The sequence below is a fragment of the Antedon bifida genome, chromosome 1 (assembly GCF_963402885.1).
Source record: "Antedon bifida chromosome 1, ecAntBifi1.1, whole genome shotgun sequence".
Classification (NCBI taxonomy): Eukaryota; Metazoa; Echinodermata; class Crinoidea; order Comatulida; family Antedonidae; genus Antedon; species Antedon bifida.
This window is the reverse complement of record NC_136226.1, coordinates 28,917,668-28,942,135: the sequence shown is the minus strand read 5'-3', so window position 1 is coordinate 28,942,135 and position 24,468 is coordinate 28,917,668. Positions and strand designations below refer to the sequence as shown.

Below are 24,468 nucleotides of genomic sequence, written 5' to 3'. Positions count from 1 at the left end.
TTTATTTCATTTACTAATCATCTTAAAATTGTTTGAGTTTGCTACAGTTAAAATACGGTACAGATTCTAATGTTTCTAATTAGGCCTACATATTGTTATAGTTTGCTTCGCCAGAAAATTAACACCTTCACAACATAACCTATCTACGTTATTAAATTCATTAAATTAAATGTCTCAATAACTCACATTTAGTGAACAGTTTGCTACAAGTGTTTGACTATCAACGGCCTGAAGACATTGTACGAGTTCATTAGTATCCGACTGGTCACATCCTAACGTTCGGCCAAGCGCAAAAGCTCTTGATCTCTGTACTGTCTTCGATTCTGATTTTAAACTTTCCATAACCGTTCCACTCTAGTATATATAACCGATACATTCATGATTAAAAACAATATTTTAATTTAAAATTGATAATAAAAGCTTAATTCGCACTAAAACGTACGCGCAGTGCAAGATTAGACCAATCACAAGCGAATCCCAACTGTCGCTTTTGATTTTTCAAAGATTGCTGCGTTTTCCGTCATTTCGTTAAGTTCCAGTGAGACCTAAGCTATAACTAAAACAAAACAAAAACACATTTCATTCCAAACCTGCATAATACCACGATGAAATAAGCCTTTACTCATAGGCGATACAATATGGGTTGCTACTGAAAATGAACCAGCACTTTCACCATATATCGTAACCACATCTGGGTCACCTCCGAATTCTAAAATAAAATCAAGAAATAAATTGGAATATGCTTGTATTATGCTTCGGTATTAGTTTAGCGGAAAATACCATGGAACACTAAATATTAGATATTGATATGCATTAGCTTAAAATGCATTTGCGTAGGGAGTAAGTTATGATAAAACAAAAACATTGTGGCTTTGAGTGACTGAATTTTAATTGAGGCCGGTACAAAATAAACATGCGAAAATCTGAAACATAAAAGTACAAAACACCCAGCAAAAAGGAAGTGACAGATTCAGTAAATCACTAAATCAACCGTCGATTCTTCTTTTGCTGCTGTTTTGTTTCTACATTTAAATTTTATGTAGTTGTTTCATAGCTTAATTAAAAAAAAATTTTATATAAGTAATCTCTCCACCTGCTATATTATCACGAACCCATTGGAGTGCTAGTGTTTGATCCTTTAACCCCATATTCCCTGGCACAATATCGTCACCTATCAAAATGAGAACAAGTACCAATAATATAACAAAGAAATTAATAGCAAATTTACATCATTTTGTTTTTTAATTGTAAAAATTGTTTTAAATTAAAAAACGAGAGAAATAACATATTGAATGTAGTAAGTACATTGTGAAATATTACTCAATAATTGTGGATGAAAAAACATTTTTTTTTAAATTAATTGTACAAAACCTGTGAAGAAAAAGCCAAAGACGTTTAGGCGGTAATTGATGTTGACGGCGACGACGTTCCCGAGAGCTACCATCGGTACTTGTGACATGTTGCAGGTTGTCCCGATGCCTATTGCGAGCCCGCCACCATGTATGAACACCATCACAGGAGCTTTTTCCGGCTAAATATGTAAAGAAATAAATAAGGCTATACCAATATTCATTTACCAAGTTTATTATTTCAGTTACCGTATTTGAAATATGAACTTTTTAGTTATATTTGTTGTGTGAATCAATGTAGACGACATGATAACCCTATAGTTATTAAAACAGATTTAACTAACAATGGTATGCCTATGTCTGGAAACTTTGATTCGCAGACATACAGAAAAAATACAACAGTAGATATTTTAGAGTATTTTTGTATCTCTCAAATTCGGAAATGTGACCCAAATAATGTGTATTTAATTTATAGGTTCTGAAATGTGGAATGAGGCCTACTGGTTACGTACGTACGACAACCCGCATGATTGAAAATAATCATGTTGAAATTCATAGTCAATCAAAATCCACCAGTATATTAATTAGAAATAAAATGATAATTTGTGTACAGTAGATTGACATACCCAGACATTATAACCTGACATTATAAATACAAATATAGGTCACCCACCCAGCTTGTTGTAAAATGATTATAAAGTATTCTTTCACCTTTGGGTTTGGCGTATATACATCAAGATGAAGGCAGTCTTCGTTTTGTTCTTCCAAAACTGGAAAAAATGGCGTGAGCTCTTGAACACAGGCCATCTGAGGACCAGTAGCATTAAATAAGGCATCCTTATCCCACGTTTTTGCTACCGGAGGCTTGAAGCGAAGTGAACCAACCGGTGCTTCGGCGTAAGGGATACTTTGGTATACATCTACAGTTTTCGCTTCCGTGAAATAATCGTCGTTGACATCGAGGGTAACTGATTTACCAAACACTTTACCAAATTTAGCTTCAACTACCGGCTGGCGATTTTCCTTGTCTGCTACACACCTCGACGTGCAGACTATAAGTAGACATAGTAGTGCAGTGCTTCTAACCGCCATTTCGAACTGAATTATTATTTACACAGTCACGCCGATAAAGACACTGTGTACATATCAAATATGACTTGCAAATTCATTGATAGCTTAATTATTATATCATACCTACGTGAGCGTCTCAAAGCTGACCTTAACGGTCTTTGAATGTTGACTGTTCACCCGGAACACGTCAGTCTGTTCAGGTCAAATTCGCATGCACATTCAACAAAGGCTATTTCCATTGTTATAATATTGAATGGTTACATGAGAAAAATTATAACAAAGCTTTCCGGTTTAATTAAAAAAAAGTAAGCATTACTAAGTCAACGTTTCGAGTTAATAATTCGATCACTATTTTCGACTTTTTATTCTGAACCGGGACGAAACGAAAATACAATCAAGATTGATCATGTGAACAATTACTAAACCTAAAGTTAGTGGAAAAAGTGTTGGAGTCGGTATAGGATTTATTAAATGATTAATTCATTGATTTAAGTTGTTGATAGTGCTAACTATCAAACTAACTCTTATTAAACATTATTTTCGTTAGAGGTTCTGATTAAGACTCGATAGTTACTTGAATGCGCATTTATTTATCTCAACTACAATAAATCGTTAATATTTAATTTCTAATTAATCAAGTGTTTGTTTAATATTCTTTTATTTTAAACTAAATAATCAAGAAAGAAATCCTCTCATTCCAAATTATATTTCAAATATGTTCTACTTTGACTTAAAGTCTAAAAACCCAAATACGATTAAGTTATTAGCAAATAATAAATTATCAAGAAACGAAAATTTTATTTGGCACACTAAGAAATGTTTATGTTTTAAGGCCACTGGCCTATAAACAGAATAAAGTCTCCCTTTGAGGAGAGTTGAACTTGTTTCCTGTTCAGGGAAAGAGTAAAAACTTTTTTCTGATATAGTAAACTTGTTGTTGTTATCTTATGGTTGCTGTTATTATCATCAAATTAATTAATCAACAAAGCGAACATGAAATGTACGTCATATGTTTCACACACATGATGTAAATTTCAAGTTCTCATAATTATGTTTCACACACAAATTATTCATCAATTACACTTGCACAATACTTTTCATTCATGGTTTTTCTTCATCACAAGAGCCTGATTCGCACGAATATTTAGATTTCTCGTGGTCTTCTTTCTCAAACATCTCCAGTTTATCTAGAAAACAAGATATATACGCCTTTATTAATCAAAACGTAGATTACTGAAAAGATGACAATAATGTGGGTATCAGTGACTGGACCTCAATGGAGATATACATAAAATAGAAAAAAAAACCACTGTCAGAAAGAAAGTGCAAGCTTTACACAAGCTAATTACATAAATTATCAATAAAAACATTTACCTTGCACTTCTCTCGTTTTTGGTAGAATATCATTAATAAATGCACACCGCTTGAAATTCAATACATTGCTGTTTTGCATGGTCGTTGAAATATCCTTGTAACTATGCTCAGCAAGTGTAAATTTTGGCCACTTTGGATAAGCCAACACCAAGTTACTGTCACCACCAGAGTTATTAGGATCACTATTTGAAAATGAAAATTACAATACGGTTTAGCGCAATAAGAAAACGGCAATATAATAATATAATGTTTGTAAACATGTAGGGAAAATAATGGCAGAAAACGACATCATTACGGATTTTCTCGTTATATAACGAGTAAAGGTAATATTAACGTACCCTGTTTTGGCAAAATTTGACCAGTACGTCATCATTGCATTAGTAAGGCGGACTTCTTCAGCAGGTAATTTTCCGTAAAACCAACTGTTTTCTTCATGGTAATGCATACCGAATACAAACGGTATATCTTCACCATGTGCAGCTCCAATATCTTCCATTCCCAACATTGACCAGAAGGAACGCGAAGGCACATGGGTCATTTTGTATAGATATACATTCTCCTTTCCCGCGGTAGCCAATTGTCTCGCCGTCTTTTCTGTTGGACAGACAAATATGAAGTCACCTACCATTTGATAAAGACTATAGTAATGGTCTGAATCTGGATTAGCTAGTTGTTCATCGGAAAGGTACACATACTTCAAAAGATCCTTTTCCAAGTCATACTTCAATCCCATCCATGCCATTTCAACAAAATAATTGTCGTAAAATGTGCGATTGGCTACGCCTCCTACAACTAAATGTTTTACAAAAACGGATCCTTCATCGGAAAGAGTTCCTAACATGATGTCAACGTCATGTATTGCGTTCGGATCATCATAAAGCTTATTCGGATCATCTGGCAAAAATTCTCCATCAGCGTTAGGAACAAACATAAGCGTATAAGGATCCTCTCCATTTTCAATTGCCGTCTATTAAAAGAAAATTATAAGAATTTGTATTGCATTTATTATTCATGTCAAACAGAAAAGAACTTTGATGATGATTTTAAATTATTGGAGTTTGTAGATGAAATATCATATAAACTCACATTCAGTGAACAGTTTGCCACAAGTGTTTGACTATCAACGGCCTGAAGACATTGTACGAGTTCATTAGTATCCGACTGGTCACATCCTAACGTTCGGCCAAACGCAAAAGCTCTTGATCTCTGTACTGTCTTCAATTCTGATTTTAAACTTGCCATAACCGTTCCACTCTAGTATAATCGACACATTTATTATTCTGAATTGCATTCTAATTACAAACTAACAACAATAATGATATTACTAAAGCTTGGACGTAACGCGAGGACGTACGCACAGTAATTAGACCAATCACAAACTACGGATAATTCAAAATGTCACCTGTGATTGGTCAAATTAAATTTCCTAGTGAGAACCAAGCTTTGATACTGTAAGCAAGTTCTAATTTCAAAAGTACAAGCAATTACAACAGTGAATTTCCTACAAAAAAAGATCACATTTCATTTCAAACCTGCATAATTGCACGATGAAATAAGCCTTTACTCATAGGTGATACGACATGGTTTGCTACTGAAATTGAACCAGCACTTTCACCATAAATCGTAACCATATCTGGGTCACCTCCAAATTCTAAAATTAAACAAAGTAAATAAGTTGGAAATAACCATTCTTATTTTTCTACTGTTTTGTAGTTGTTTTGTAGCTTAAATGATAAGAATAGTATAGTCATCTCCTCACCTGCAATATTATCACGAACCCACTGGAGGGCTAGTGTTTGATCCTTTAGCCCCATGTTCCCTGGCACAACATCGTCACCTATTAAAATAGGAATAAAGACAAATATTATCTATTTATGCCTTCCAAATAAATTAATAGCAAATTTACGAGTACGTTATTAGTCGCGTGGACGCGACTCTATAGTTCACTAGGTCGGTCGGTCGGTCTGGTATCACTATGCGTTTTAGCACGCGACTTATGGCTGTTGGCCTTGTTTTTTTTAAAGCGTAAACTTAGCATATTGAATGTAAATATATTGTGAAATATTTCTGAATAAAAATTGAGAAGATTCATTTTCAAAATCGATTGTACAAAACCTGTGAAGAAAAACCCAAAGACATTGAGACGATAGTTGATGTTGACGGCGACGACGTTGCCGAGAGCTACCATCGGTACCTGTGACATGTTGCTAGTTGTCCCGACGCCCAATATAAACCCACCACCATGTATGAAAACCATCACAGGAGCCTTTTCCGGCTAAATATGTAAAGAAGTAAAAAAATTAAAACAAGTCAAACTATATAAAATCACTAAGTTTATTAACTTAAGGTAGTGACCTATTATGTTTTGTTTAAATTAAAATTTTGATTTGAAATAATGTGTGGGTTTGTCAATCTGTTGCCATTTTTATTTTTAATCAATATACTGCTGGATCATTTTCAATAACCCAGTTTCAATGTACTTGGGTCTGCCCCTCGTAGGTCTACTAAGATGCCCGTATTATCATTTTGAAATAAGAATAACTTCGTTTGTAATTTTCAAGAGGAACTGTGACGTAGCTATTTTTTTAAAGGAAGTATTTCGTGTTTGACAAAAGCAGCGTTTAAAAATCGTTTCGGGTCAAACACGAACTTTTTAGTTATATTGGTTACGTGACTCAATGTAGATATATGATGACTCAATGTAGATACATGATAACCAATGCGTATATTAAATAAAAAAAGATTTAACTAACAATGGTATCTATCCGCAAACTTTGATCAGGAAATAAATACAACAGTAAACATGTTGGAGTGTTATTATATCTCTCATACGGAAATGCCAGTAAACTTACAGCACTCCATAATTGAAAATAATCCTTACATACGTATATATCCAGCAGTATTCAATCCAGCAGTATATTAATTCAAAATAAAAATGGCACTGAATAGGTGTTACGTCAACAGATTGACAAACCAACACATTATTTAACATTTAAATTTAAACAAAACATATAATAGGTCACTACCTTAAAGTATACAATCTCTTACCTTGGGGTTTGGCGTGTATACATCAAGATGAAGGCAGTCTTCGCTTTGTTCTTCCAAAATTGGTAGAAATGGCGTAAGCTCTTGAACACAGGCCATCTGAGGACCAGTAGCATTAAATAAGGCATCCTTGTCCCACGTTTTTGCTACCGGAGGCTTAAAGCGAAGTGAACCAACCGGTGCTTCGGCGTAAGGTATACTTTGGTATACATCTACAGTTTTCGCTTCCGGGAAATAATCGTCGTTGACATCGAGGGTAACTGATTTACCATACACTTTACCAAATTTAGCGTCAACTACCGGCTGGCGGTTTTCCTTGTCTGCTACGCACCCAGAAATACAGACGATAAGTAGACATAGTAATGCAGTGCTTCTACCCGCCATTTCGAACTAGCTGAATGAAGTTTGTACACAACTTAATCACGTCGATAGAGACACTGTGTACATAGCAGCGCCGATGCAGATCAAATATGACTTTGTAAACAGATAACTTATATTATTATCATATTATATTGTGATTGTCATATACCTGAAAGTGTCTTGACCTTACAACTCTACGGGTCATCTAGAAAACGCTTTAAAGTTGATCTGAACTGTCATGTCAGGTCACCTCGAGTCGTTGTAAGTACAATTTGTATGCATAATAAAAGCTGTTTCCATCAAGTATTATGTTATTGAATGATTACATGAGAAAAACGATATTAATGTTTGCCGGTTTATATTTAAAAAACTTACGAAGTCGCACTTCGAATTAATAATAATAATGAATAATTAAGACTTTTAACTTCGAAATAGGCCCAATGAATTAATAATTTGAAATAAAATCGGGATTAACAATTCGATATATATAGATATTTTAATCCCAAATTTATGAAAGATAATTTTTTTTTATTCTGGCCCGAATGTTTTTTTTATTAACCGAATCCAGACGAAACGTCGAAAAAAGATACAATCAAGATTGATATTGGAAAAAAGACGTTTTAAAAATTTCTCTATTCATTTTTTTTTCTCTCGAATAAAAACGACCTTTTTGAAGAACTTTGCTGCCGGCATTTTCTTAAGATCTGTTTAAACAAACAAAACGAACGCGAGAGATAAACTAAAGAATCATCAAGTCAAGTTTACCTTAAAGACCAAGAGGTATTTTAATAATTATTATTTTAGTAATTATCGAATCAATAAAGTAAGAACACGTAAACTCTATACACGATTTTTATGGCTTTCTTTCATCACAAGAGTTCGATTGTATCGTCTTCTCGTGTTCTTCTTTCTCACATTTCTTCAGCTTATCTAAAATAGAAGATAACAATATACATATTATTAAAAATTAATACTAATATTATTATTAATACTACTGTAACCTATTGGTGAATAATTCTTGTGTTAGCCTATGTTTTTAATAGAATTTTCATACGATAGATACAATGCGATTAAAAATATCAATCAATTCAATTCTAACCTTGTATTCTCCTCATCTTTGGTAGAATATCATTAATAAATGTACACCGCTTGAAATTCATTGCATTACTGTTTTGCATGGTCGTTGAAATATCCTTGTAACTATGCTCAGCAAGTGTAAATTTTTGCCACTTTGGGTAAGCCAAAACTAAGTTATTGTCACCACCAGAGTTATTAGGATCACTGTTTAAAAATGAGAATAGTAACGCTTTACGATGTATTCATAATAAAGAAAAATGACGGTTGAAAAGTTGAATGAAAAGAAGTCGGCGCCAATCAACGATCGCCGATGGATACATTAGTTTAATTAACCAATTTAATTAAGTTTAAGGAGCAGCTAAAATCATTTGAAAAGAATTTCAACCCGCCCCTCCCTTTCATTCGTCAGCGATACAACTTGAGTATACATTATAGTACTTCACTTAAACTCAATACCCATGTGCAGCTGTTCATTTTTAACATTATAAAAATGCAATACGTACCCAGTTTTGGCAAAATTTGACCAGTAAGTAATCATTGCATTAGTAAGGCGGACTTCATCAGGAGGTAATTTTTCGAAATACCAAGTGTTTTCTTCATTGTAATGCATACCGAATACAAACGGTAAGTCTTCACAATGTGCAGCACCTAGATCTTCCAATCCAGACATCGACCAAAAGGATCGTGAAGGTACATGGGTCATTTGGTATAGATAGACATTCGCATTTCCCGCGGTAACCAATTGTCGCGCGGTCTTTTCCGTTGGACAGACAAACATTACGTCACCTAACATTTGACTTAGAATGTAGTAATGGTCTGAATCTGGATTAGCTAGTAGTTCATCGGAAAGATACACATACTTCAAAAGATCTTTTTCTAACTCTGTCGATCCCATCCACTCCAATCCAACTAAAAAATTGTCATAGAATGTACGATTGGCTACGACCTCTCCTAACATTTGCTGTTTTACGAAACCAGATCCTTCATCGGAAAGAGTTCCTAACATGATGTCAACGGCATGTATTGCGTTCGGGTCATCATAAAGCTTATTCGGATCATCTGGCAGAAATTCTCCATCAGCGTTAGGAATAAACATAAGTGTATAAGGATTTTCTCCATTTTCAACTGCCGTCTATTAAAACGAATAGGAATAATAATAAAGAATAATAACAATATTCCGTTGGCCGAATCAATGCTTCTGATTGAAGATCTTCGTTAATGTTGAGGTAATAAATATTCTTTATGGTTTAAGAGATAATTGGGATGAAAGCTGTTAAATGGCAGCCATTTTGATTTTATGCAAATTAGGCCACTTATACTGGGCAGATCAGGGTAGATTTTGGATATAGCATTATCTAATATATTTTGAAAATATTTCAACAATAAAACTATTGCAATTTGTTTGACTCAAAGGCTATGTTTGAGCTATTTCCACCAGTCTATAAAGAATTCATTCCCAACACAGATAATAATGTAAGCCTTAGCTTATAATGCTTACACCATGCACAAAGAGTATTAAAGTAAAGGTGCAGTAAAATAAAATAGTTTTTATAGTGTTACTCTATTGAACTTCAGTCCGTTTTTTAAACAGTTACCGCGTTTTAATAATAAATATAATGTAGGTTTAACGTTACGGAATACTCACATTTAGTGAACAGTTTGCTACAAGTGTTTGACTATCAACGGCCTGAAGACATTGTACGAGTTCATTAGTATCCGACTGGTCACATCCTAACGTTCGGCCAAACGCAAAAGCTCTTGATCTCTGTACTGTCTTTGATTCTGATTTTAAACTTTCCATAACCGTTCCACTCTAGTGTAACAGATACATTCATGATTAAAAAATTGCATTTTAAGATTAAATATTTGATAAAAAAACAAATTTCACTAGGGAAGAGTGACATGATTCCAACTAGGACGACGTACGCGCAGTGCACGTAGTTTTCATACCAAAATCCCCTGTCGCTTGTGGGATTTTTCAAAGATTGCTAACGTACAATAGGTCATTTCGTTGAGTTCCAGTGAGACCCAAGCTATAGCTAAAACAAAAACACATTTCATTTCAAACCTGCATAATACCACGATGAAATAAGTCTTTACTCATTGGCGATACAACATGGTTTGCTACTGAAACTGAACCAGCACTTTCACCATAAATCGTAACCACATCTGGGTCACCTCCGAATTCTGAGAATAAAATCACGAAATATAATATTTTACTGTTATTTGATTTGTAAGAAGTGCCAAACACTATTAATAGAAAGCTTGGTCGCTATTAGGTCATATTAAAGCCATAATCTCACAATATAAATTACTACTCAATCAATGTTGGTGAACAGAGAGTCAGTGCAGTCCAAGTGTAAATAGTAAAAGAAAACGCTGGAAATACTAGTAAACTGGTATCTAAGATTTAATTTCCTCTCACCAGCTATATTGTCATGAATCCATTGGAGGGCTAGTGTTTGATCCTTCAACCCCATGTTCCCCGACACTATATCGTCACCTATCAAAGAAATAAACAATCATATTATTTATTTATGCCTTATTAATTAAGAATTTCTAACAGCAAATTTACGAGTACGTTATTTTTTTTAATATAAACATATTTTTATTTATATAAGCCTAGTATGATATAGGCCTAAACTGTTTATATAGTTTTTGAAAAGGAAATGAAAAAGAGAAATATGATATAAATACTGAATAAAAGTGGTGATGTTACCACAAGTTAGAGAGAGAGGGGTGAGGAGAAACAGTCGGAGAGCCGCGTTGGGAAATATGACCGTTATCGCTGAATTTTCGACTTCGCATGACGTCATAAATTTTAGAAGCCCTCTCTCGGCACAGAAGCATCAACGTTTCGCGCGAAAACATTAGCATAAAGTATACGTCATTTAATAGCTGTTTAATAAACATTAGTAGGCGAAAAATTAACCATATATGGTAAGATCAGTTCCTTATATGTTTAAGATGTCGCAGGTCACCTAATTTTCTGAATAATTTGTTGGATTTGTTGTCAGCGACAATTTCTTTCCAAAGTTCGTGTGCGTCCGTCAAAACTGAAGTTTTCTAACAGGTGTTTGTTTACAAATTTTCCATTAGTGGGATTTGCATCCCATACAGTGAATTACCAAAAAACCGACGTATATGGATAGAGTAAGTATCAATAGTCTGTTTTACGTTAAAATTGGCTTGAAACCCTATTTAAGCTTCCTATAGCGAACATTTTAAAAAAGGTCCTCATGTCATATATTGTTACGTCTCGCGGCACTAGTTCCGTCGTGTGTGGTGCATGGTGTGTTGATTGTGGTTGTTGTAGGTGAGTATATGCACGACCTGGTGGATCGTTGTCGTATTATATCGGCCTAGGCCTAGTAACATGTTCTGTTAATAATTTAAATACTTTAGTTACAATTTAGTATTATTAAAGTATCGTTACAATCCTACTCTATATTGAAGATGCAGGTATAGGCCTACCTATTCTATATAGTTAAATATTTATTTATAGTAAAATTATTGACAACTGAGGGGTACAATTTATTTATAATATTAATAATTATTACAATAAACAGACATAAGGAAATTTTGTATTTGCTGCTTTTTCATGGTAGGCCTATATCTGAAAATGTTTTCAGGTTGTTGAATAATTATACTGTATAACGATGCAATGTTTTGTTCATATCATAGTGACAATTATTTAAATAGTTTCATTCATTACATTTCAGCTATTCATTTTCATTTTAGGTTTTTTGTTGGTATCAAGACTCGACGATTTTCTGTCTCGTTCTTCAATATGAGGTTGGACGGTGGAAGCTGTAATGGTTTTCTCGATTTCAATATCATTGCTGCAGCTGATAGTTTTTCATTTTATTCGCTAATAATAATATAACATATACATTCATGCGCATTCAAGTTTTAGAAGCGTTTCAGATCAGTCAATGATAAGATATAAATTAAGTTGCAATTGATTGATTGATTTACTTTATTAACCAGAGTCACACAGATACATACAATATAAACATATAAAACAATCATAAAATCAGTACAACCGTAAGACTCACGTAAGTTAATATGATATAGGCTAAGGCCTAGCTAGTTTGTTATGTTTGATGAACAAGGTGCTGTTTAAATAATATATACAGTAGTAGTAGTATTTACTATTTATATCAGTATTGTTTGAAAGATATTTGTATTAAAAACTGCTTTTTCACATTCTGTATACGTAAAAAAAAAATTGGTTGCTTGTGTGAAATGCAAGTTGTATCTAATAAAGTAATATTTATATACAAGTAAATGATGGACTTATATTTTTATATCTTGGTTTCAGCTGGGCCCATAATTATCTTTTTTAAAAACATGACCATATAAAAATACACGTTTGAGTCTCTGAAACAAACATGCCCGATTTTATAAAACATTCCCCATATATAAATTGAAAATGGGTTATTTATTTTTATTTTTCCATTTATTGTTTTTTTAACAGTTTTTTATTTGTTCTGGGCCTCTAGTTTCTCCTTCAGGCTTCTTCAGGCTTCTTCTTGCTTGGTATATGAGCAGAGCTGGGATAGACCTACCACCAGCCTAGACTATAGAATACCCAGCTACTATTATTAACACTCACTAGGGTAGGCCTACCTATTAGTATTATATCAGAATTACTCAGCCTAGCTAGGCCTAGAAAATACTATTTTTAGGCCTAGCTAGGCTAGAAATCAAGTAAGTAATTATAGTAGGTAGCCTTTCCTAGCTCAGAAACCAAATAGAACAATAATCGGTGAGCAAATTGAAATCTTAGGCCTATGACGTAATACGCCTGCATGAAAACCGTATTGAACACAGACACGATTCGGTCCGGGACGATTCGTACCAGCTTCGTAAAACGTAAACAAAGTTTCAAAATGGCGATTTTTCGATCGAAACAGAACAGAAATGTAGTAGGTTTGGTTTGATTAGTGGGAGTTGCATCCCAAGAAAGCTTAAAATTAGATTTTTATTTTAATAGATAGCTTAATAGTTTATCTTGAAAGGATTTTAAATTTGCTTTGAAACCTTATCTAGAAAATATAAAATTTAATGATTTTTTACCATCATTTAAAAAAAAATTAAAGTAAAAAAGTTTATACATAAAATAATGATATTTCTTGAAACAAAAAATCTGTGGAATTTAGATCACAGTTTTTATCATTATTTACGCTTGTAGTTCAACTATTGAAATACGTTTATTGATTTCATTTAATATCAAAATTATACCATTTTCTAAGTGTACTAAAATAGCAAAAATTCCAACATTTTCCACGAAGCGCGCCCTCACAATGAATGAAATCAGTGATGCGTTACCAACGCGGCTTTCCGACTGAAAGGAGGTGGAGGGCGAGGTGTGCGTGTATATGTTGTGGAATGGGGAAACTTAGCGGTAGAAGATATAAATACACTATAAAGCATTACGCTTATCTTTTAATGATATTTTTATCAGCTTATTATAAAATTATAAAGCATATTTTAGATAATTGTTTTATTATATTACAAAACCTGTGGATAAAAAGCCAAAAACATTTAGACGGTAGTTGATGTTGACGGCGACGACATTCCCGAGAGCTACCATCGGTACTTGTGACATGTTGCTGGATGTCCCGATGCCAAAGGCAAATCCACCACCATGAATGAAGACCATCACAGGAGCTTTTTCTGGCTAAATACAATGGATAAATAAAAATATATTATATAAGTAAACATAACATCCATTTACATTGTCACAAAGTAAAATGGAGAAATATAACTGATTTTCTTGTACAAGAAGACGGTCAGTCAGGCAAAGCGGCAAAGGTCAGATCAAAGTACTGCTTCCACAAACTGTTCAGTGTCAATACAACCAAATGTGTAGCTATAACTACTATTATAATGTAGGTTTACAGGATAACACTTTGATTCAGAAAGAGTAAACAACAATGGAATCTGTAAAAATAGCAAAATGATTCGTCCCATTGGCAGTAAAATGTTACCCAAACTCGTGCTGATATTTAGTGGTGAGTTGTTGTGTGGATGGATTAAAGTAAATACGACCTCTAAAATTGTTTTCATTCTTGCTAAAATGAAACAGTATTATTGCAAATAAAGGTGTGTGGGTTGTCACTGTAGGCCTAATTTACATATAAAACATGCGTTCTCTTACCTTGGGGTGTGGTGTATATATGTCAAGATGAAGACAGTCTTCGCTCTGTTCTTCCAAAATTGGTAAAGCTGGAAATAGTTCTTGAACACATGCAGTCTGAGGACCAGTAGCATTAAACAAGACATCTTTATCCCACGTTTTTGCTACTGGAGGCTTAAAGCGAAGTGAACCAACCGGTGCTTCGGCGTAAGGGATACTTTGGTATACATCTACAGTTTTCGCTTCGGTGAAAAAATCGTCATTGACGTCGAGAGTGACTGATTTACCAAACACTTTACCAAATTTAGCGTCAACTACCGGCTGGGAGTTTTCTGTGTCTGCTACGCACCGCGACGTGCAGACGATAAGTAGACACAGTATTGCAGTGCCTTTACCCGCCATTTCGAACTGAGTGGAGTTATTGTGTACATATCTAAAGTATCAGATAAGACACTATATATATAGATATGAAGAAATACTTATGACTTGCACATCCCGACAGCGGAAATAATCAGTCACAGTGTCGTCTGGATCCGGATGAAATGCTGAACGAAATTAGTTAAAAGAGTGCATTAAAAGAGTGCATTGAAAGGTTGACCTACTAAACATTTACACGTTAGGTACGTTTTGTATATGGTAGAATTCAAGTATGTACAAACACATCAAAAACATACACAAAGTACTGTAGAAGTAAGAAGACATTATGCAATCCTGATTTAGCTGCGTAATTAAACCAATTTCTTTTATTTTAATATCTGAAAACTCAATTCAAACTCATCTAGTCTAGCTAGTAGTAACACTGTGGTGTGGGCCAAGGCCAAACTCTAATATCTGGCAAACACTATACCTATTTACTCTACTCCTCTCAAATATATAATCTGCAAAATCGTAAGTGAATTTTAAATATTAACTTTAAATTTGAAGAGCTTTGTTGCAGGAGTAATATAGTAACATGTCTGTAGACTTTGAATGATAGACTTCATTTATGGCTTTTTTTCTTCACAAGAGCCCGATTCACACGAATATTTCGTCTTCTCATGTTCTTCTTTCTCAAATGTCTTCAGTTTATCTAAAGTATGATATACCAGAATCAAAATGAATCATATTATGTACTTTGTTAACCTATGTTGGTATAAAATTTAAATACGATACATAACATATTTATTTTTTAAAATACGATTAAGAAAATTAATTTAAATTCTAACCTTGCACTTCCCTCGCCTTTGGTAGAATGTCATTAATAAATGCACACCGCTTGAAATTCATTGCATTACTGTTTTGCATGGTCGTTGAAATATCCTTGTAACTATGCTCAGCAAGTGTAAATTTTGGCCACTTTGGATAAGCCAACACCAAGTTACTGTCACCACCAGAGTTATTAGGATCACTATTTGAAAATGAGAAGAGTTATAGTAGACAAAGTAGACATATAGGCATACACTGTATTCATAATAAAGAAAAATGACGGTTGCAAAGTTGAATGAAGAAGACGATCGACGATGGATACATGAGTCTGATACAAGTAATTATTTTATTTAACTTTAGAGCAGCTAAAATTATTTTAAAAGAATTTGAAACCTCAATTCATTCGTCAGTGATAAAAATGAAGTGTACGCTATAATTCTTATAATCTAATACCCATAAACAGTTGTCCATTTAACATTATAACAAAAGAATGACCAGGCAATACGTACCCTGTCTTGGCAAAATTTGACCAGTAAGTCATCATTGCATTAGTAAGGCGAATTTCTTTAGCAGGTAATTTTCCGTAAAACCAACCGTTTCCTTCATTGTAATGCATACCGAATACAAATACCAAGTCCTCTCCATGTGTAGCTCCAGCGTCATTTATACCAGACATTCCCCAGAATGATCGAGAAGGTTCGTGTGTCATTTTGTAAAGATAGACATTCTCTTTTCCAGCTGTGACCAATAGTCTCACGGTCTTTTCTGTTGGACAGACGAACATTACGTCACCTGCCATTTGACTAAGACTATAGTAATGGTCTGAATCTGGATTAGCTAGTTGTTCATCAGAAAGATACACATACTTCAAAAGATCTTTTTCCAACTCAAACTCAGCCTGAAATATCATGGCACCCATTCCAGTTACATACTCGTCAAAAAATGTACGATTGGTTACTACCTCTCCTACCATATTCTGTTTTACGAAAACAGATCCTTCATCGGAAAGAGTTCCCAACATGATGTCAACGTCATTTATTGCGTTCGGGTCATCATAAAGCTTATTCGGATCATCTGGCAGAAATTCTCCATCAGCGTTAGGAACAAACATAAACGAATACGGATTCTCTCCATTTTCTACCGCCGTCTATTAAAAAGAATAGGATTAATAACAATCAACTATATTCCATTGGTCGAATGCATTTAAGATGTTCGCTAATGCTGAGGTAAAGAAATGACTCCCAACAACCAATAATAATGTAAGCCTTACATCATGAACAAAGAGTAAAACAGTTGCCACGTTTTAATAATAATAATAATACTAATAATACATCTAATAATGTTTTAATAACTCACATTTAGTGAACAATTTGCTACAAGTGTTTGACTATCAACGGCCTGAAGACATTGTACGAGTTCATTAGTATTCGACTGGTCACATCCTAACGTTCGGCCAAAGGCAAAAGCTCTTGATCTCTGTACTGTCTTCAATTCTGATTTTAAACTTTCCACAACCGTTCCACTCTAGTATATATAATCGATACATTCATGATTTAAACTATATTTTAATTGAAAATTGATAATAAAAGTTTAATTTAAACAACGACGTACGCGCAGTACAAGTCACTGCGTTGAGTTCCAAGCTAAAACTAAAACAAAACAAAAACACATTTCCTTTCGAACCTGCATAATAGCACGATGAAATAAGCCTTTACTCATAGGCGATACTACATGGTTTGCTACTGCAATTGAACCAGCACTTTCACCATAGATCGTAACTTTATCTGGGTCACCTCCGAATTCTGAAATTAAATCACGAAATATAATACTTTACTGTTATTTGGTGTTGGGTGAACAGAGAGTCAGTTAAATTGAGACACAAAATCCAAATGTAAAACAGTAAAAGAAAAAGCTAGTAAACTGTTATCTAAGATTGAAATTCTTCTCACCAGCTATATTGTCATTAATCCATTGGAGGGCTAGTGTTTGATCCTTCAACCCCATGTTCCCCGACACAACATCGTCACCTATCAAATGAATAAACAATAATATTTATTCATTTGTCTTCCAAAGATGTAATAAATATGTTTATTTTATTAAAACATATTTATATATTATATAAACTGTCTATGAAAATACGATATTGCCGCATGAATGAATATTGAATAAAAATGGTCACTTAAAAAAGTGTTACGGTAATTTATCAATCATATTTTTTTATCAGCTGGTTAAAGTAAGTAAGATTTTAGATAGATTACAAAACCTGTGGATAAAAAGCCAAAGACACTCAGACGATAGTTGATGTTGACGGCGACGACGTTCCCGAGAGCTACCATTGGTACTTGTGACATGTTGCTGGTTGTCCCGATGCCGAATGAAAACCCACCACCATGAATGAAGACCATCACAGCAGCCTTTACCGGCTAAATATAATGAATAAATAAATATATGTTTATATTTTATATAAGTAAACATAATATCAATTTACATTTGCAAAAAGTAAAATGGAAATACAACTGTGATTTTCCTTTACAAAAAAGAAGAGGTAAGGTAAAGCGACATGTTATGTATAGTACGGTATTTATTATTTACCATGAGGTCGAAGTACTGCTTCCGCAAACTGTTCAGTGTAAAAAGTCTATTGTTAAAGATTAAAGTAACTTGAACTTTAACTAACACTCATATAATGTAAATATTAATGAAGGCCTAATTCACTAATAAACCATGCGTTCTCTTACCTTGGGATTTGATGTATACACATCAAGATGGAGACAGTCTTCGCTCTGTTCTTCCACAATTGGTAAAGCTGGAAATATTTCTTGAACACATGAATTCTGTGGACCAGTAGCATTAAACAAGGCATCCATATCCCACGTTTTTGCTACCGGAGGCTTAAAGCGAAGTGAACCAACCGGTGCTTCGGCGTAAGGTATACTTTGGTATACATCTACAGTTTTCGCTTTCGTGAAATAATCGTCGTTGACATCGAGGGTAACTGATTTACCAAACACTTTGCCAAATTTAGCATAAACTACCGGTTGGCGGTTTTCCTTGTCTGCTACGCACCCAGAAATACAGACGATAAGTAGACATAGTAATGAAGTGCTTCTACCCGCCATTTCGAACTGAATGAACTTGTGTAGGCCTACACACCTAAAGTACCTGATAAGACACTGGACAATTATGAATAAATGACTTGCACATTTCAATCAGCGGAAAATCACAGTCCGAATGCTGAACAAATTTAGTACCTAGAGTGAAAGGCTGACCTATTAAATATTTACGCGTTAGGTATTGTTTGTATGTGGTAGAGTTTTAATATTTGCATTTACACTCAAATATTTAACCTACGCCTAATTTAGTTAACACACGTAACACTGCGGTGGTGGGAACAAGGCTAAAATCTATATAGCTCACACAAACTACTGGACCTATTATTACTGTATGTCTTACACCGATTTCAGTTGTTTTTTTTCTTTATTTCTCTTTCAATATAATTTGCCAAATAATTTGCAATATGAACTTTTTATTCCACACAAAGAACATCGCTGCAGGAGTATAATAAACTCTATACTTTGGATAACATTTGACTTAATTTATGGCATTTTCTTCTCTTCACAAGAGCCAGATTGACACGAGTATTTGGTTTTCTCGTGTTCTTCTTTCTCAAACCTCTTCAATGTATCTAAAGTTTGAGATAAAAATACTCCCAGAATCAAAATGAATACTAATAGTACAGTATGTTGGTATAGCATTTCATACGATGCATAACAATCCAAAATATACAAGAACCTTTAAATAGAAATTATGAAATGAATTTAAATTCTAACCTTGCACTTTCTTCGCCTTTGGTATAATATCATTAATAAATGTACACCGCTTGAAATTCAATACATTGCTGTTTTGCATGGTTGTTGAAATATCCTTGTAACTATGCTCAGCAAGTGTAAATTTTGGCCACTTTGGATAACCCAAAACCAAGTTTCTATCACCACCAGAGTTATTAGGGTCTCTGATAAAAAATGAGAATAATTATAAAAATACAATGTAGCATAAAGATGGTCAAAGATAAATACACAAGTTATAAGTATAATGTTAATAATACATTTAAGCAGAGACGAAACTTAAAGACTTGTAGGCCTATCTTAATTTGTAATAAAAAAAAAATAAACAAAAAATGAAAACCCTTCTCATTTAATACTAAAGCATGAATAACCAGATAACAATAACGTACCCTGTCTTGGCAAAATTTGACCAGTAAGTCATCATTGCAATAGTAAGGCGAATTTCTTCAGCAGGTAATTTTCCGTACAACCAACCGTTTCCTTCATTGTAATGCATACCGAATACAAACGACATGTCCTCACCATGTGCAGCTCCAACATCGTTTATACCAGACAATCCCCAGATTGATCGAGAAGGCACATGTGTCATTTTGTAAAGATAGACATTCTCTTTTCCCGCTCTAACCAACTGGTTCGCGGTCTTTTCTGTTGGACAGACAAATATGAAGTCACCTACCATTTGACTAAGACTATAGTAATGGTCTGAATCTGGATTAGCTAGTAGTTCATCAGAAAGATACACATACTTCAAAAGATCTTTTTCCAACTCTGACTCAGCCTGAAATATCATGGCACTCATTCCAGTTACATAGTCGTCATAAAATGTACGATTGGTTACTACTTCTCCAACCATTACCATTTTTACCATAAATGTTCCCTCATCGGAAAGAGTTCCCAACATGATGTCAACGTCATTTATTGAGTTCGGGTCATCATAAAGCTTATTCGGATCATCTGGCAGAAATTCTCCATCAGAGTTCGGAACAAATGTAAGCGTTAAACGATTCTCTCCATTCTCTACAGCTGTCTGGCAATATATAATATATATAATATAAGAAGATTTTGATACATTATCATTTATACTATGAATATATAAGATTGAAAACAATGTTCACCTTAGTTGAAGATGTCATGATCAATCAAATCGATTGCATTATTATGTTAACGCTGTACTCACATTTACAGAATAATTCGCTAAAAGAGTTTGACTATCAATGGCTTGAAGACATTCCACGAGTTTGTTGGTGTTTGTCTGGTCACATCCCAAAGTTCGACCAAATGCAAAAGCTCTTGATCTTTCTATCGGCTTTGAATCTGGTCCCGTTTTTAAACTTTGCACAACCGTTCCACTCTAAGAATATCAAATATATTCAACAATTTTAATTTAATGAATGTTCAACAAAGGTTGTTTGTGGTCAAAGAATCTAAAGACCAATTACAGTTTTACAGATTTGCTTATAAAAGTGTAATTCAATTATCCCAGAATAGCTTTGTTTTTAGCTGCAATGGGATCAGCAAGTACAATGTCTTTCACACAAACCTGCATAATAGCACGATGAAATAAGCCTTTACTCATAGGCGATACGACATGGTTTGTTACAGAAATTGAACCAGCACTTTCACCATATATCGTAACCATATCTGGGTTACCTCCGAATTCTGAAATTAAATCAAGCAATATTTACAACATGTATTTAAAAAAATAAGTTAGCCGTCATTGACGAAAACGAAATGTTTTTGTTATAACGGAGTAAATTGACACACGCCTGTGATAAAGACTTTTACGGTAAACTACTCTACTCAAGTGAAATTCATTATACAAATTTGTAACCAAAAAAAATACAATAAACTTGTCTCACCAGCTATATTGTCATGAATCCATTGGAGGGCTAATGTTTGATCTTTCAACCCCATGTTTCCGGACACAACATCGTCACCTGTTTTATATTTTAAAAAAATAGCTTAGATATCAAACTCACTAACTGTTACTTATGGCTAGCACTTTGTTTACCACAAGCTAGTTTCTTTTATGCAGTAATATTGATCGAATAGACTTATGGTTACCATGATCGTTGATAGAGAGCTAATAGGCCTAGTAACAACTATACATGCCTGTGAAGAAAAAGCCAAAGACGTTTAGGCGGTAATTGATGTTGACGGCGACGACGTTCCCGAGAGCTACCATCGGTACCTGTGACATGTTGCTGGTTGTTCCGATGCCCATTACGAACCCTCCACCATGTATGAACACCATCACAGGAACATTCTCCGGCTAAAATATGTAATAAATAAAACGACTATTATAGTAGGCCTACAGAATGTTATGAAGTAAATACCTACCATGTTTGTTATATACAATTCTGATATCAAAAAGTAAAATGCAAAATGAGATTTCTCTTCTAAGTTCATGATAATAAATTAGATTAACGAAGAGGGGCAAAATCCAAAAAAAGAGAGCAAAGCTTGTGAGAGTTAGCCCATACAAATCTGAAATTTAAAAAAAAAAACACCGAAGTAGACCAAGTAGGCCCACGAGGCAAGATCATTAAATAACTTTTCAAGGATAATAATATATCAATGTAATGAGATATTGACTTTTATTTTATGATTTTCTGTGATATTTTTTTTTTCAAAATGTCTTACCACTACAGAAAATAAACTGTTCTCTGTAAGATCTCTGCAATATTGTATATAACAATGTAAATATATATTGCTCCATAAATTTGAATATAATGTGAAATGTAAGATATACAATGTTACTTGAAATAGGGTTTGCATTGAGTTAACATGGTTACACAAATCCATGTGTCTTTTTTTTTCACATATTTCCTGGACATCTGAAGGATTAAGTCCCAGATCTAAGGGAATCTAAATAAAATAGAAGTTGTCCTAGAGGGTAGTTGTCATAGAGGGTAGTTTTCCGGGTGGTAGTTGTCCTAGGGGTTAGTTGTCCGGTGGGTAGATGTCCTAAGGGGGTAGTTGTCCTAGGGGGTAGTTGTCTTAGGGGATAAATGTCCGGGTGGTAGTTGTCCTATGGGGGTTATTGTCCGGGTGGTAGTTGTCCGGGTGGTAATTGTCCAGGGGGTAGTTGTCCGGATACGTTTCCATTACCGCATATTAATACTCTTATGAGCTTAATAGTGTTATCTCTGATTTCATGATAACCATATTATAATTCGATCAACTATATAAAGGTATTCATCAACCACAGTAACCACTGTCAATATTGTAAAGTAAATAATCGTGACGTCATGCTTGATAAACTTATCCATATGTATATAGATACGTCCAGGCACCGAATAATAAACAAAGCACCACCGAACAAATGAATGAATTACGTACGTCAGTGTCACGTCAGAATATCCAGCTTTTTGTCATGTTGTATTGCTTTACTGACATCATAATGTGCTCATTGCACATGACCTATATATATAACCCCGGTATCGGTATCGATATCGAACGACTCATCAACTCCTTAAGTATTTTATTATTGTCTTAGGCCTACCTTGGGGTTTGGTGTATACACATCTAGATGAAGGCAATCTTCGCTCTGTTCTTCCAGAATTGGTAGAAGTGGAGTGAAGTCTTGAACACAAGCCGTCTGTGGACCAGTAGCATTAAACAAGGCATCCTTATCCCACGTTTTTGCTACCGGAGGCTTGAAGCGAAGTGAACCAACCGGTGCTTCGGCGTAAGGGATACTTTGGTATACATCTACAGTTTTCGCTTCCGGGAAATAATCGTCGTTAACATCGAGGGTAACTGATTTACCAAACACTTTACCAAATTTAGCTTCAACTACCGGCTGGGGCTTATTGTCTGCTACACATCGGGACACGCAGACAAGAAGCAGACAATACAACACAAGCTTACTTCTATCCGCCATTACTCAAACTAATCTTGACTATAAGTGTTTATCTAAGCAACAATACCGACCTTATAACCCCCATGCCCAATTCCGCTTAATTATTATTATCAGACATGACTTGTGCATATATATGTTGGTAGTACAAACTCGACCAAGGCCGGCTATAGCGACTGTAATAAATAACCACCTAAGACAGTGAATACATTTTAAAATGTAATAATAACAATAATTTTGGTCTTTTAATTTGATTTTGATTGAAAAAAAACCCACTTTGATGGCGCATTTAAAACGGCAATTAAACCGCGTTGCACATTAGTAGCTTTTCTTATTGTTATATATTTTATATATTGACAAATGGTAAGTCCTATCTGGACGACTTTAACTTTAAGCTCGTATTCCTTCAAATCGCGTTTTGGTACAATTTCAAACCAACTGGTTGAAAACAGCATTGTATCCGACAACGCAGTTGCAACGAAATAGATAATTGGTCCAACATAGTGTACACAATACAATATAAAATATCTTTATTTTCCAATCATTGGAAATTACATTAATTATTGACTTACTTAATATAGAAAAAAGAAAGGTAAAAGAGTAGAAAAAAAAGAAAAGAGGAAATAAGACAAACATTTATTTTAAAAAGGGAAAACACAAAAGAAAAGACAAAACAAAAAAGGGGAAAAGAATACATTGAAAAAAAGAAGAAAATAAGAAATGGAAAAGGGGAAATTAGAAAAGAAAGATTTCTGTAAAATCAGTTTTATGCAGTTTTATAATTTGCAAATTCAGTATAGACTCGTGTGGTATGTAAAACAAACTTTTCCAAACAAACCCAGAGTTTAAAACGTTTCCTTGTGAGAGACGAGGCAACAGTAACTTATTTATGATTAAAACAACAATGGGAATAACTGCGTAATTCGATTTGAAAGAGGTATTATTACTGAAAAATATTGCATTATTCAACTATTTTAACTTTGAATTTAGATCATGTTTCACACACACGCACACACCATGTACACGGTGAAAATCCATAATCCTTACTCATTCATGGCTTGTCTTCATCACAAGAGCCTGATTCGCACGAATATTTACATTTCTCGTGCTTTTCTCCTTTCTCAAACATCTTCAGTTTTTCTAGAAAACAAGATA

At 34.2% G+C, this 24,468-nt stretch overlaps 3 protein-coding genes across 11 annotated transcripts in view; all 3 read right to left on the bottom strand.

The window, feature by feature from the left end:
* Window positions 1-24,468, bottom strand: part of LOC144847862 (acetylcholinesterase-like) — a 30,478-nt gene that overhangs the window by 2,457 nt on the left and 3,553 nt on the right. Inside the window, exons 1-8 of one of the 8 annotated variants that reach the window (XM_078704434.1) lie at window positions 6,843-7,342; window positions 5,910-6,069; window positions 5,554-5,631; window positions 5,327-5,445; window positions 4,881-5,048; window positions 4,133-4,761; window positions 3,795-3,976; window positions 2,802-3,607 (exon numbers count right to left, since the gene is read on the bottom strand). The exons of 1 other annotated variant lie outside the window; for it this stretch is intronic. In XM_078704434.1, coding sequence (XP_078560560.1) covers window positions 3,522-3,607; window positions 3,795-3,976; window positions 4,133-4,761; window positions 4,881-5,048; window positions 5,327-5,445; window positions 5,554-5,631; window positions 5,910-6,069; window positions 6,843-7,223 — 1,803 coding nt within the window. In that variant the 5' untranslated portion in view covers window positions 7,224-7,342 and the 3' untranslated portion in view covers window positions 2,802-3,521. Of the gene's footprint in view, window positions 1-186; window positions 355-590; window positions 710-1,093; window positions 1,172-1,371; window positions 1,532-2,060; window positions 2,528-2,547; window positions 2,570-2,801; window positions 3,608-3,794; window positions 3,977-4,132; window positions 4,762-4,880; window positions 5,049-5,326; window positions 5,446-5,553; window positions 5,632-5,909; window positions 6,070-6,842; window positions 7,472-8,298; window positions 8,481-8,779; window positions 9,409-9,921; window positions 10,090-10,344; window positions 10,464-10,701; window positions 10,780-13,802; window positions 13,963-14,442; window positions 14,949-23,848; window positions 24,454-24,468 lie in introns of those variants that run through there. 6 more of the 8 variants (XM_078704425.1, XM_078704416.1, XM_078704467.1 and 3 more) reach the window with 6 other exon arrangements.
* On the bottom strand, window positions 7,856-18,976 carry LOC144847849 (acetylcholinesterase-like). Of its 2 annotated transcripts, none has more exons than XM_078704395.1 (8): window positions 18,345-18,976; window positions 17,870-18,029; window positions 17,556-17,633; window positions 17,290-17,408; window positions 16,963-17,130; window positions 16,116-16,753; window positions 15,627-15,808; window positions 7,856-8,129 (listed from the first exon to the last, which is right to left on the bottom strand). In XM_078704395.1, the coding sequence occupies exons 1-8, from the start codon at window positions 18,723-18,725 to the stop codon at window positions 8,053-8,055; spliced, it is 1,803 nt and encodes a 600-aa protein (XP_078560521.1). In that variant the 5' UTR covers window positions 18,726-18,976; the 3' UTR covers window positions 7,856-8,052. The 2 variants fall into 2 exon arrangements, with proteins under 2 accessions (XP_078560521.1, XP_078560513.1); XM_078704387.1 differs by lacking the exon at window positions 7,856-8,129 and adding an exon at window positions 15,232-15,490.
* Window positions 19,072-23,389, bottom strand: LOC144847837 (acetylcholinesterase-like). Its single transcript, XM_078704378.1, has 8 exons — window positions 22,957-23,389; window positions 21,564-21,723; window positions 21,311-21,388; window positions 20,992-21,110; window positions 20,629-20,802; window positions 19,841-20,478; window positions 19,437-19,618; window positions 19,072-19,291 (listed from the first exon to the last, which is right to left on the bottom strand). Exons 1-8 carry the CDS (start codon window positions 23,335-23,337, stop codon window positions 19,203-19,205), a joined length of 1,821 nt encoding a protein of 606 aa, XP_078560504.1. The 5' UTR covers window positions 23,338-23,389; the 3' UTR covers window positions 19,072-19,202.

Coding starts and splice junctions, on each gene's coding strand:
- LOC144847849 (XM_078704387.1), bottom strand. CDS start 18,725: ATGGCGGGTAGAAGCACTTCATTACTATGTCTACTTATCGTCTGTATT. Junction 17,634..17,869: donor CTTTGGCTTTTTATCCACAG/GTTTTGTAATCT, acceptor TTCATTTGATAG/GTGACGATGTTGTGTCGGGG. Junction 17,409..17,555: donor GATTAATGACAATATAGCTG/GTGAGAAGAATT, acceptor ATTTAATTTCAG/AATTCGGAGGTGACCCAGAT.
- LOC144847837 (XM_078704378.1), bottom strand. CDS start 23,337: ATGGCGGATAGAAGTAAGCTTGTGTTGTATTGTCTGCTTCTTGTCTGC. Junction 21,724..22,956: donor TGTATACACCAAACCCCAAG/GTAGGCCTAAGA, acceptor TACATATTTTAG/CCGGAGAATGTTCCTGTGAT. Junction 19,292..19,436: donor AAAGGCGAAGAAAGTGCAAG/GTTAGAATTTAA, acceptor CTCAAACTTTAG/ATACATTGAAGAGGTTTGAG.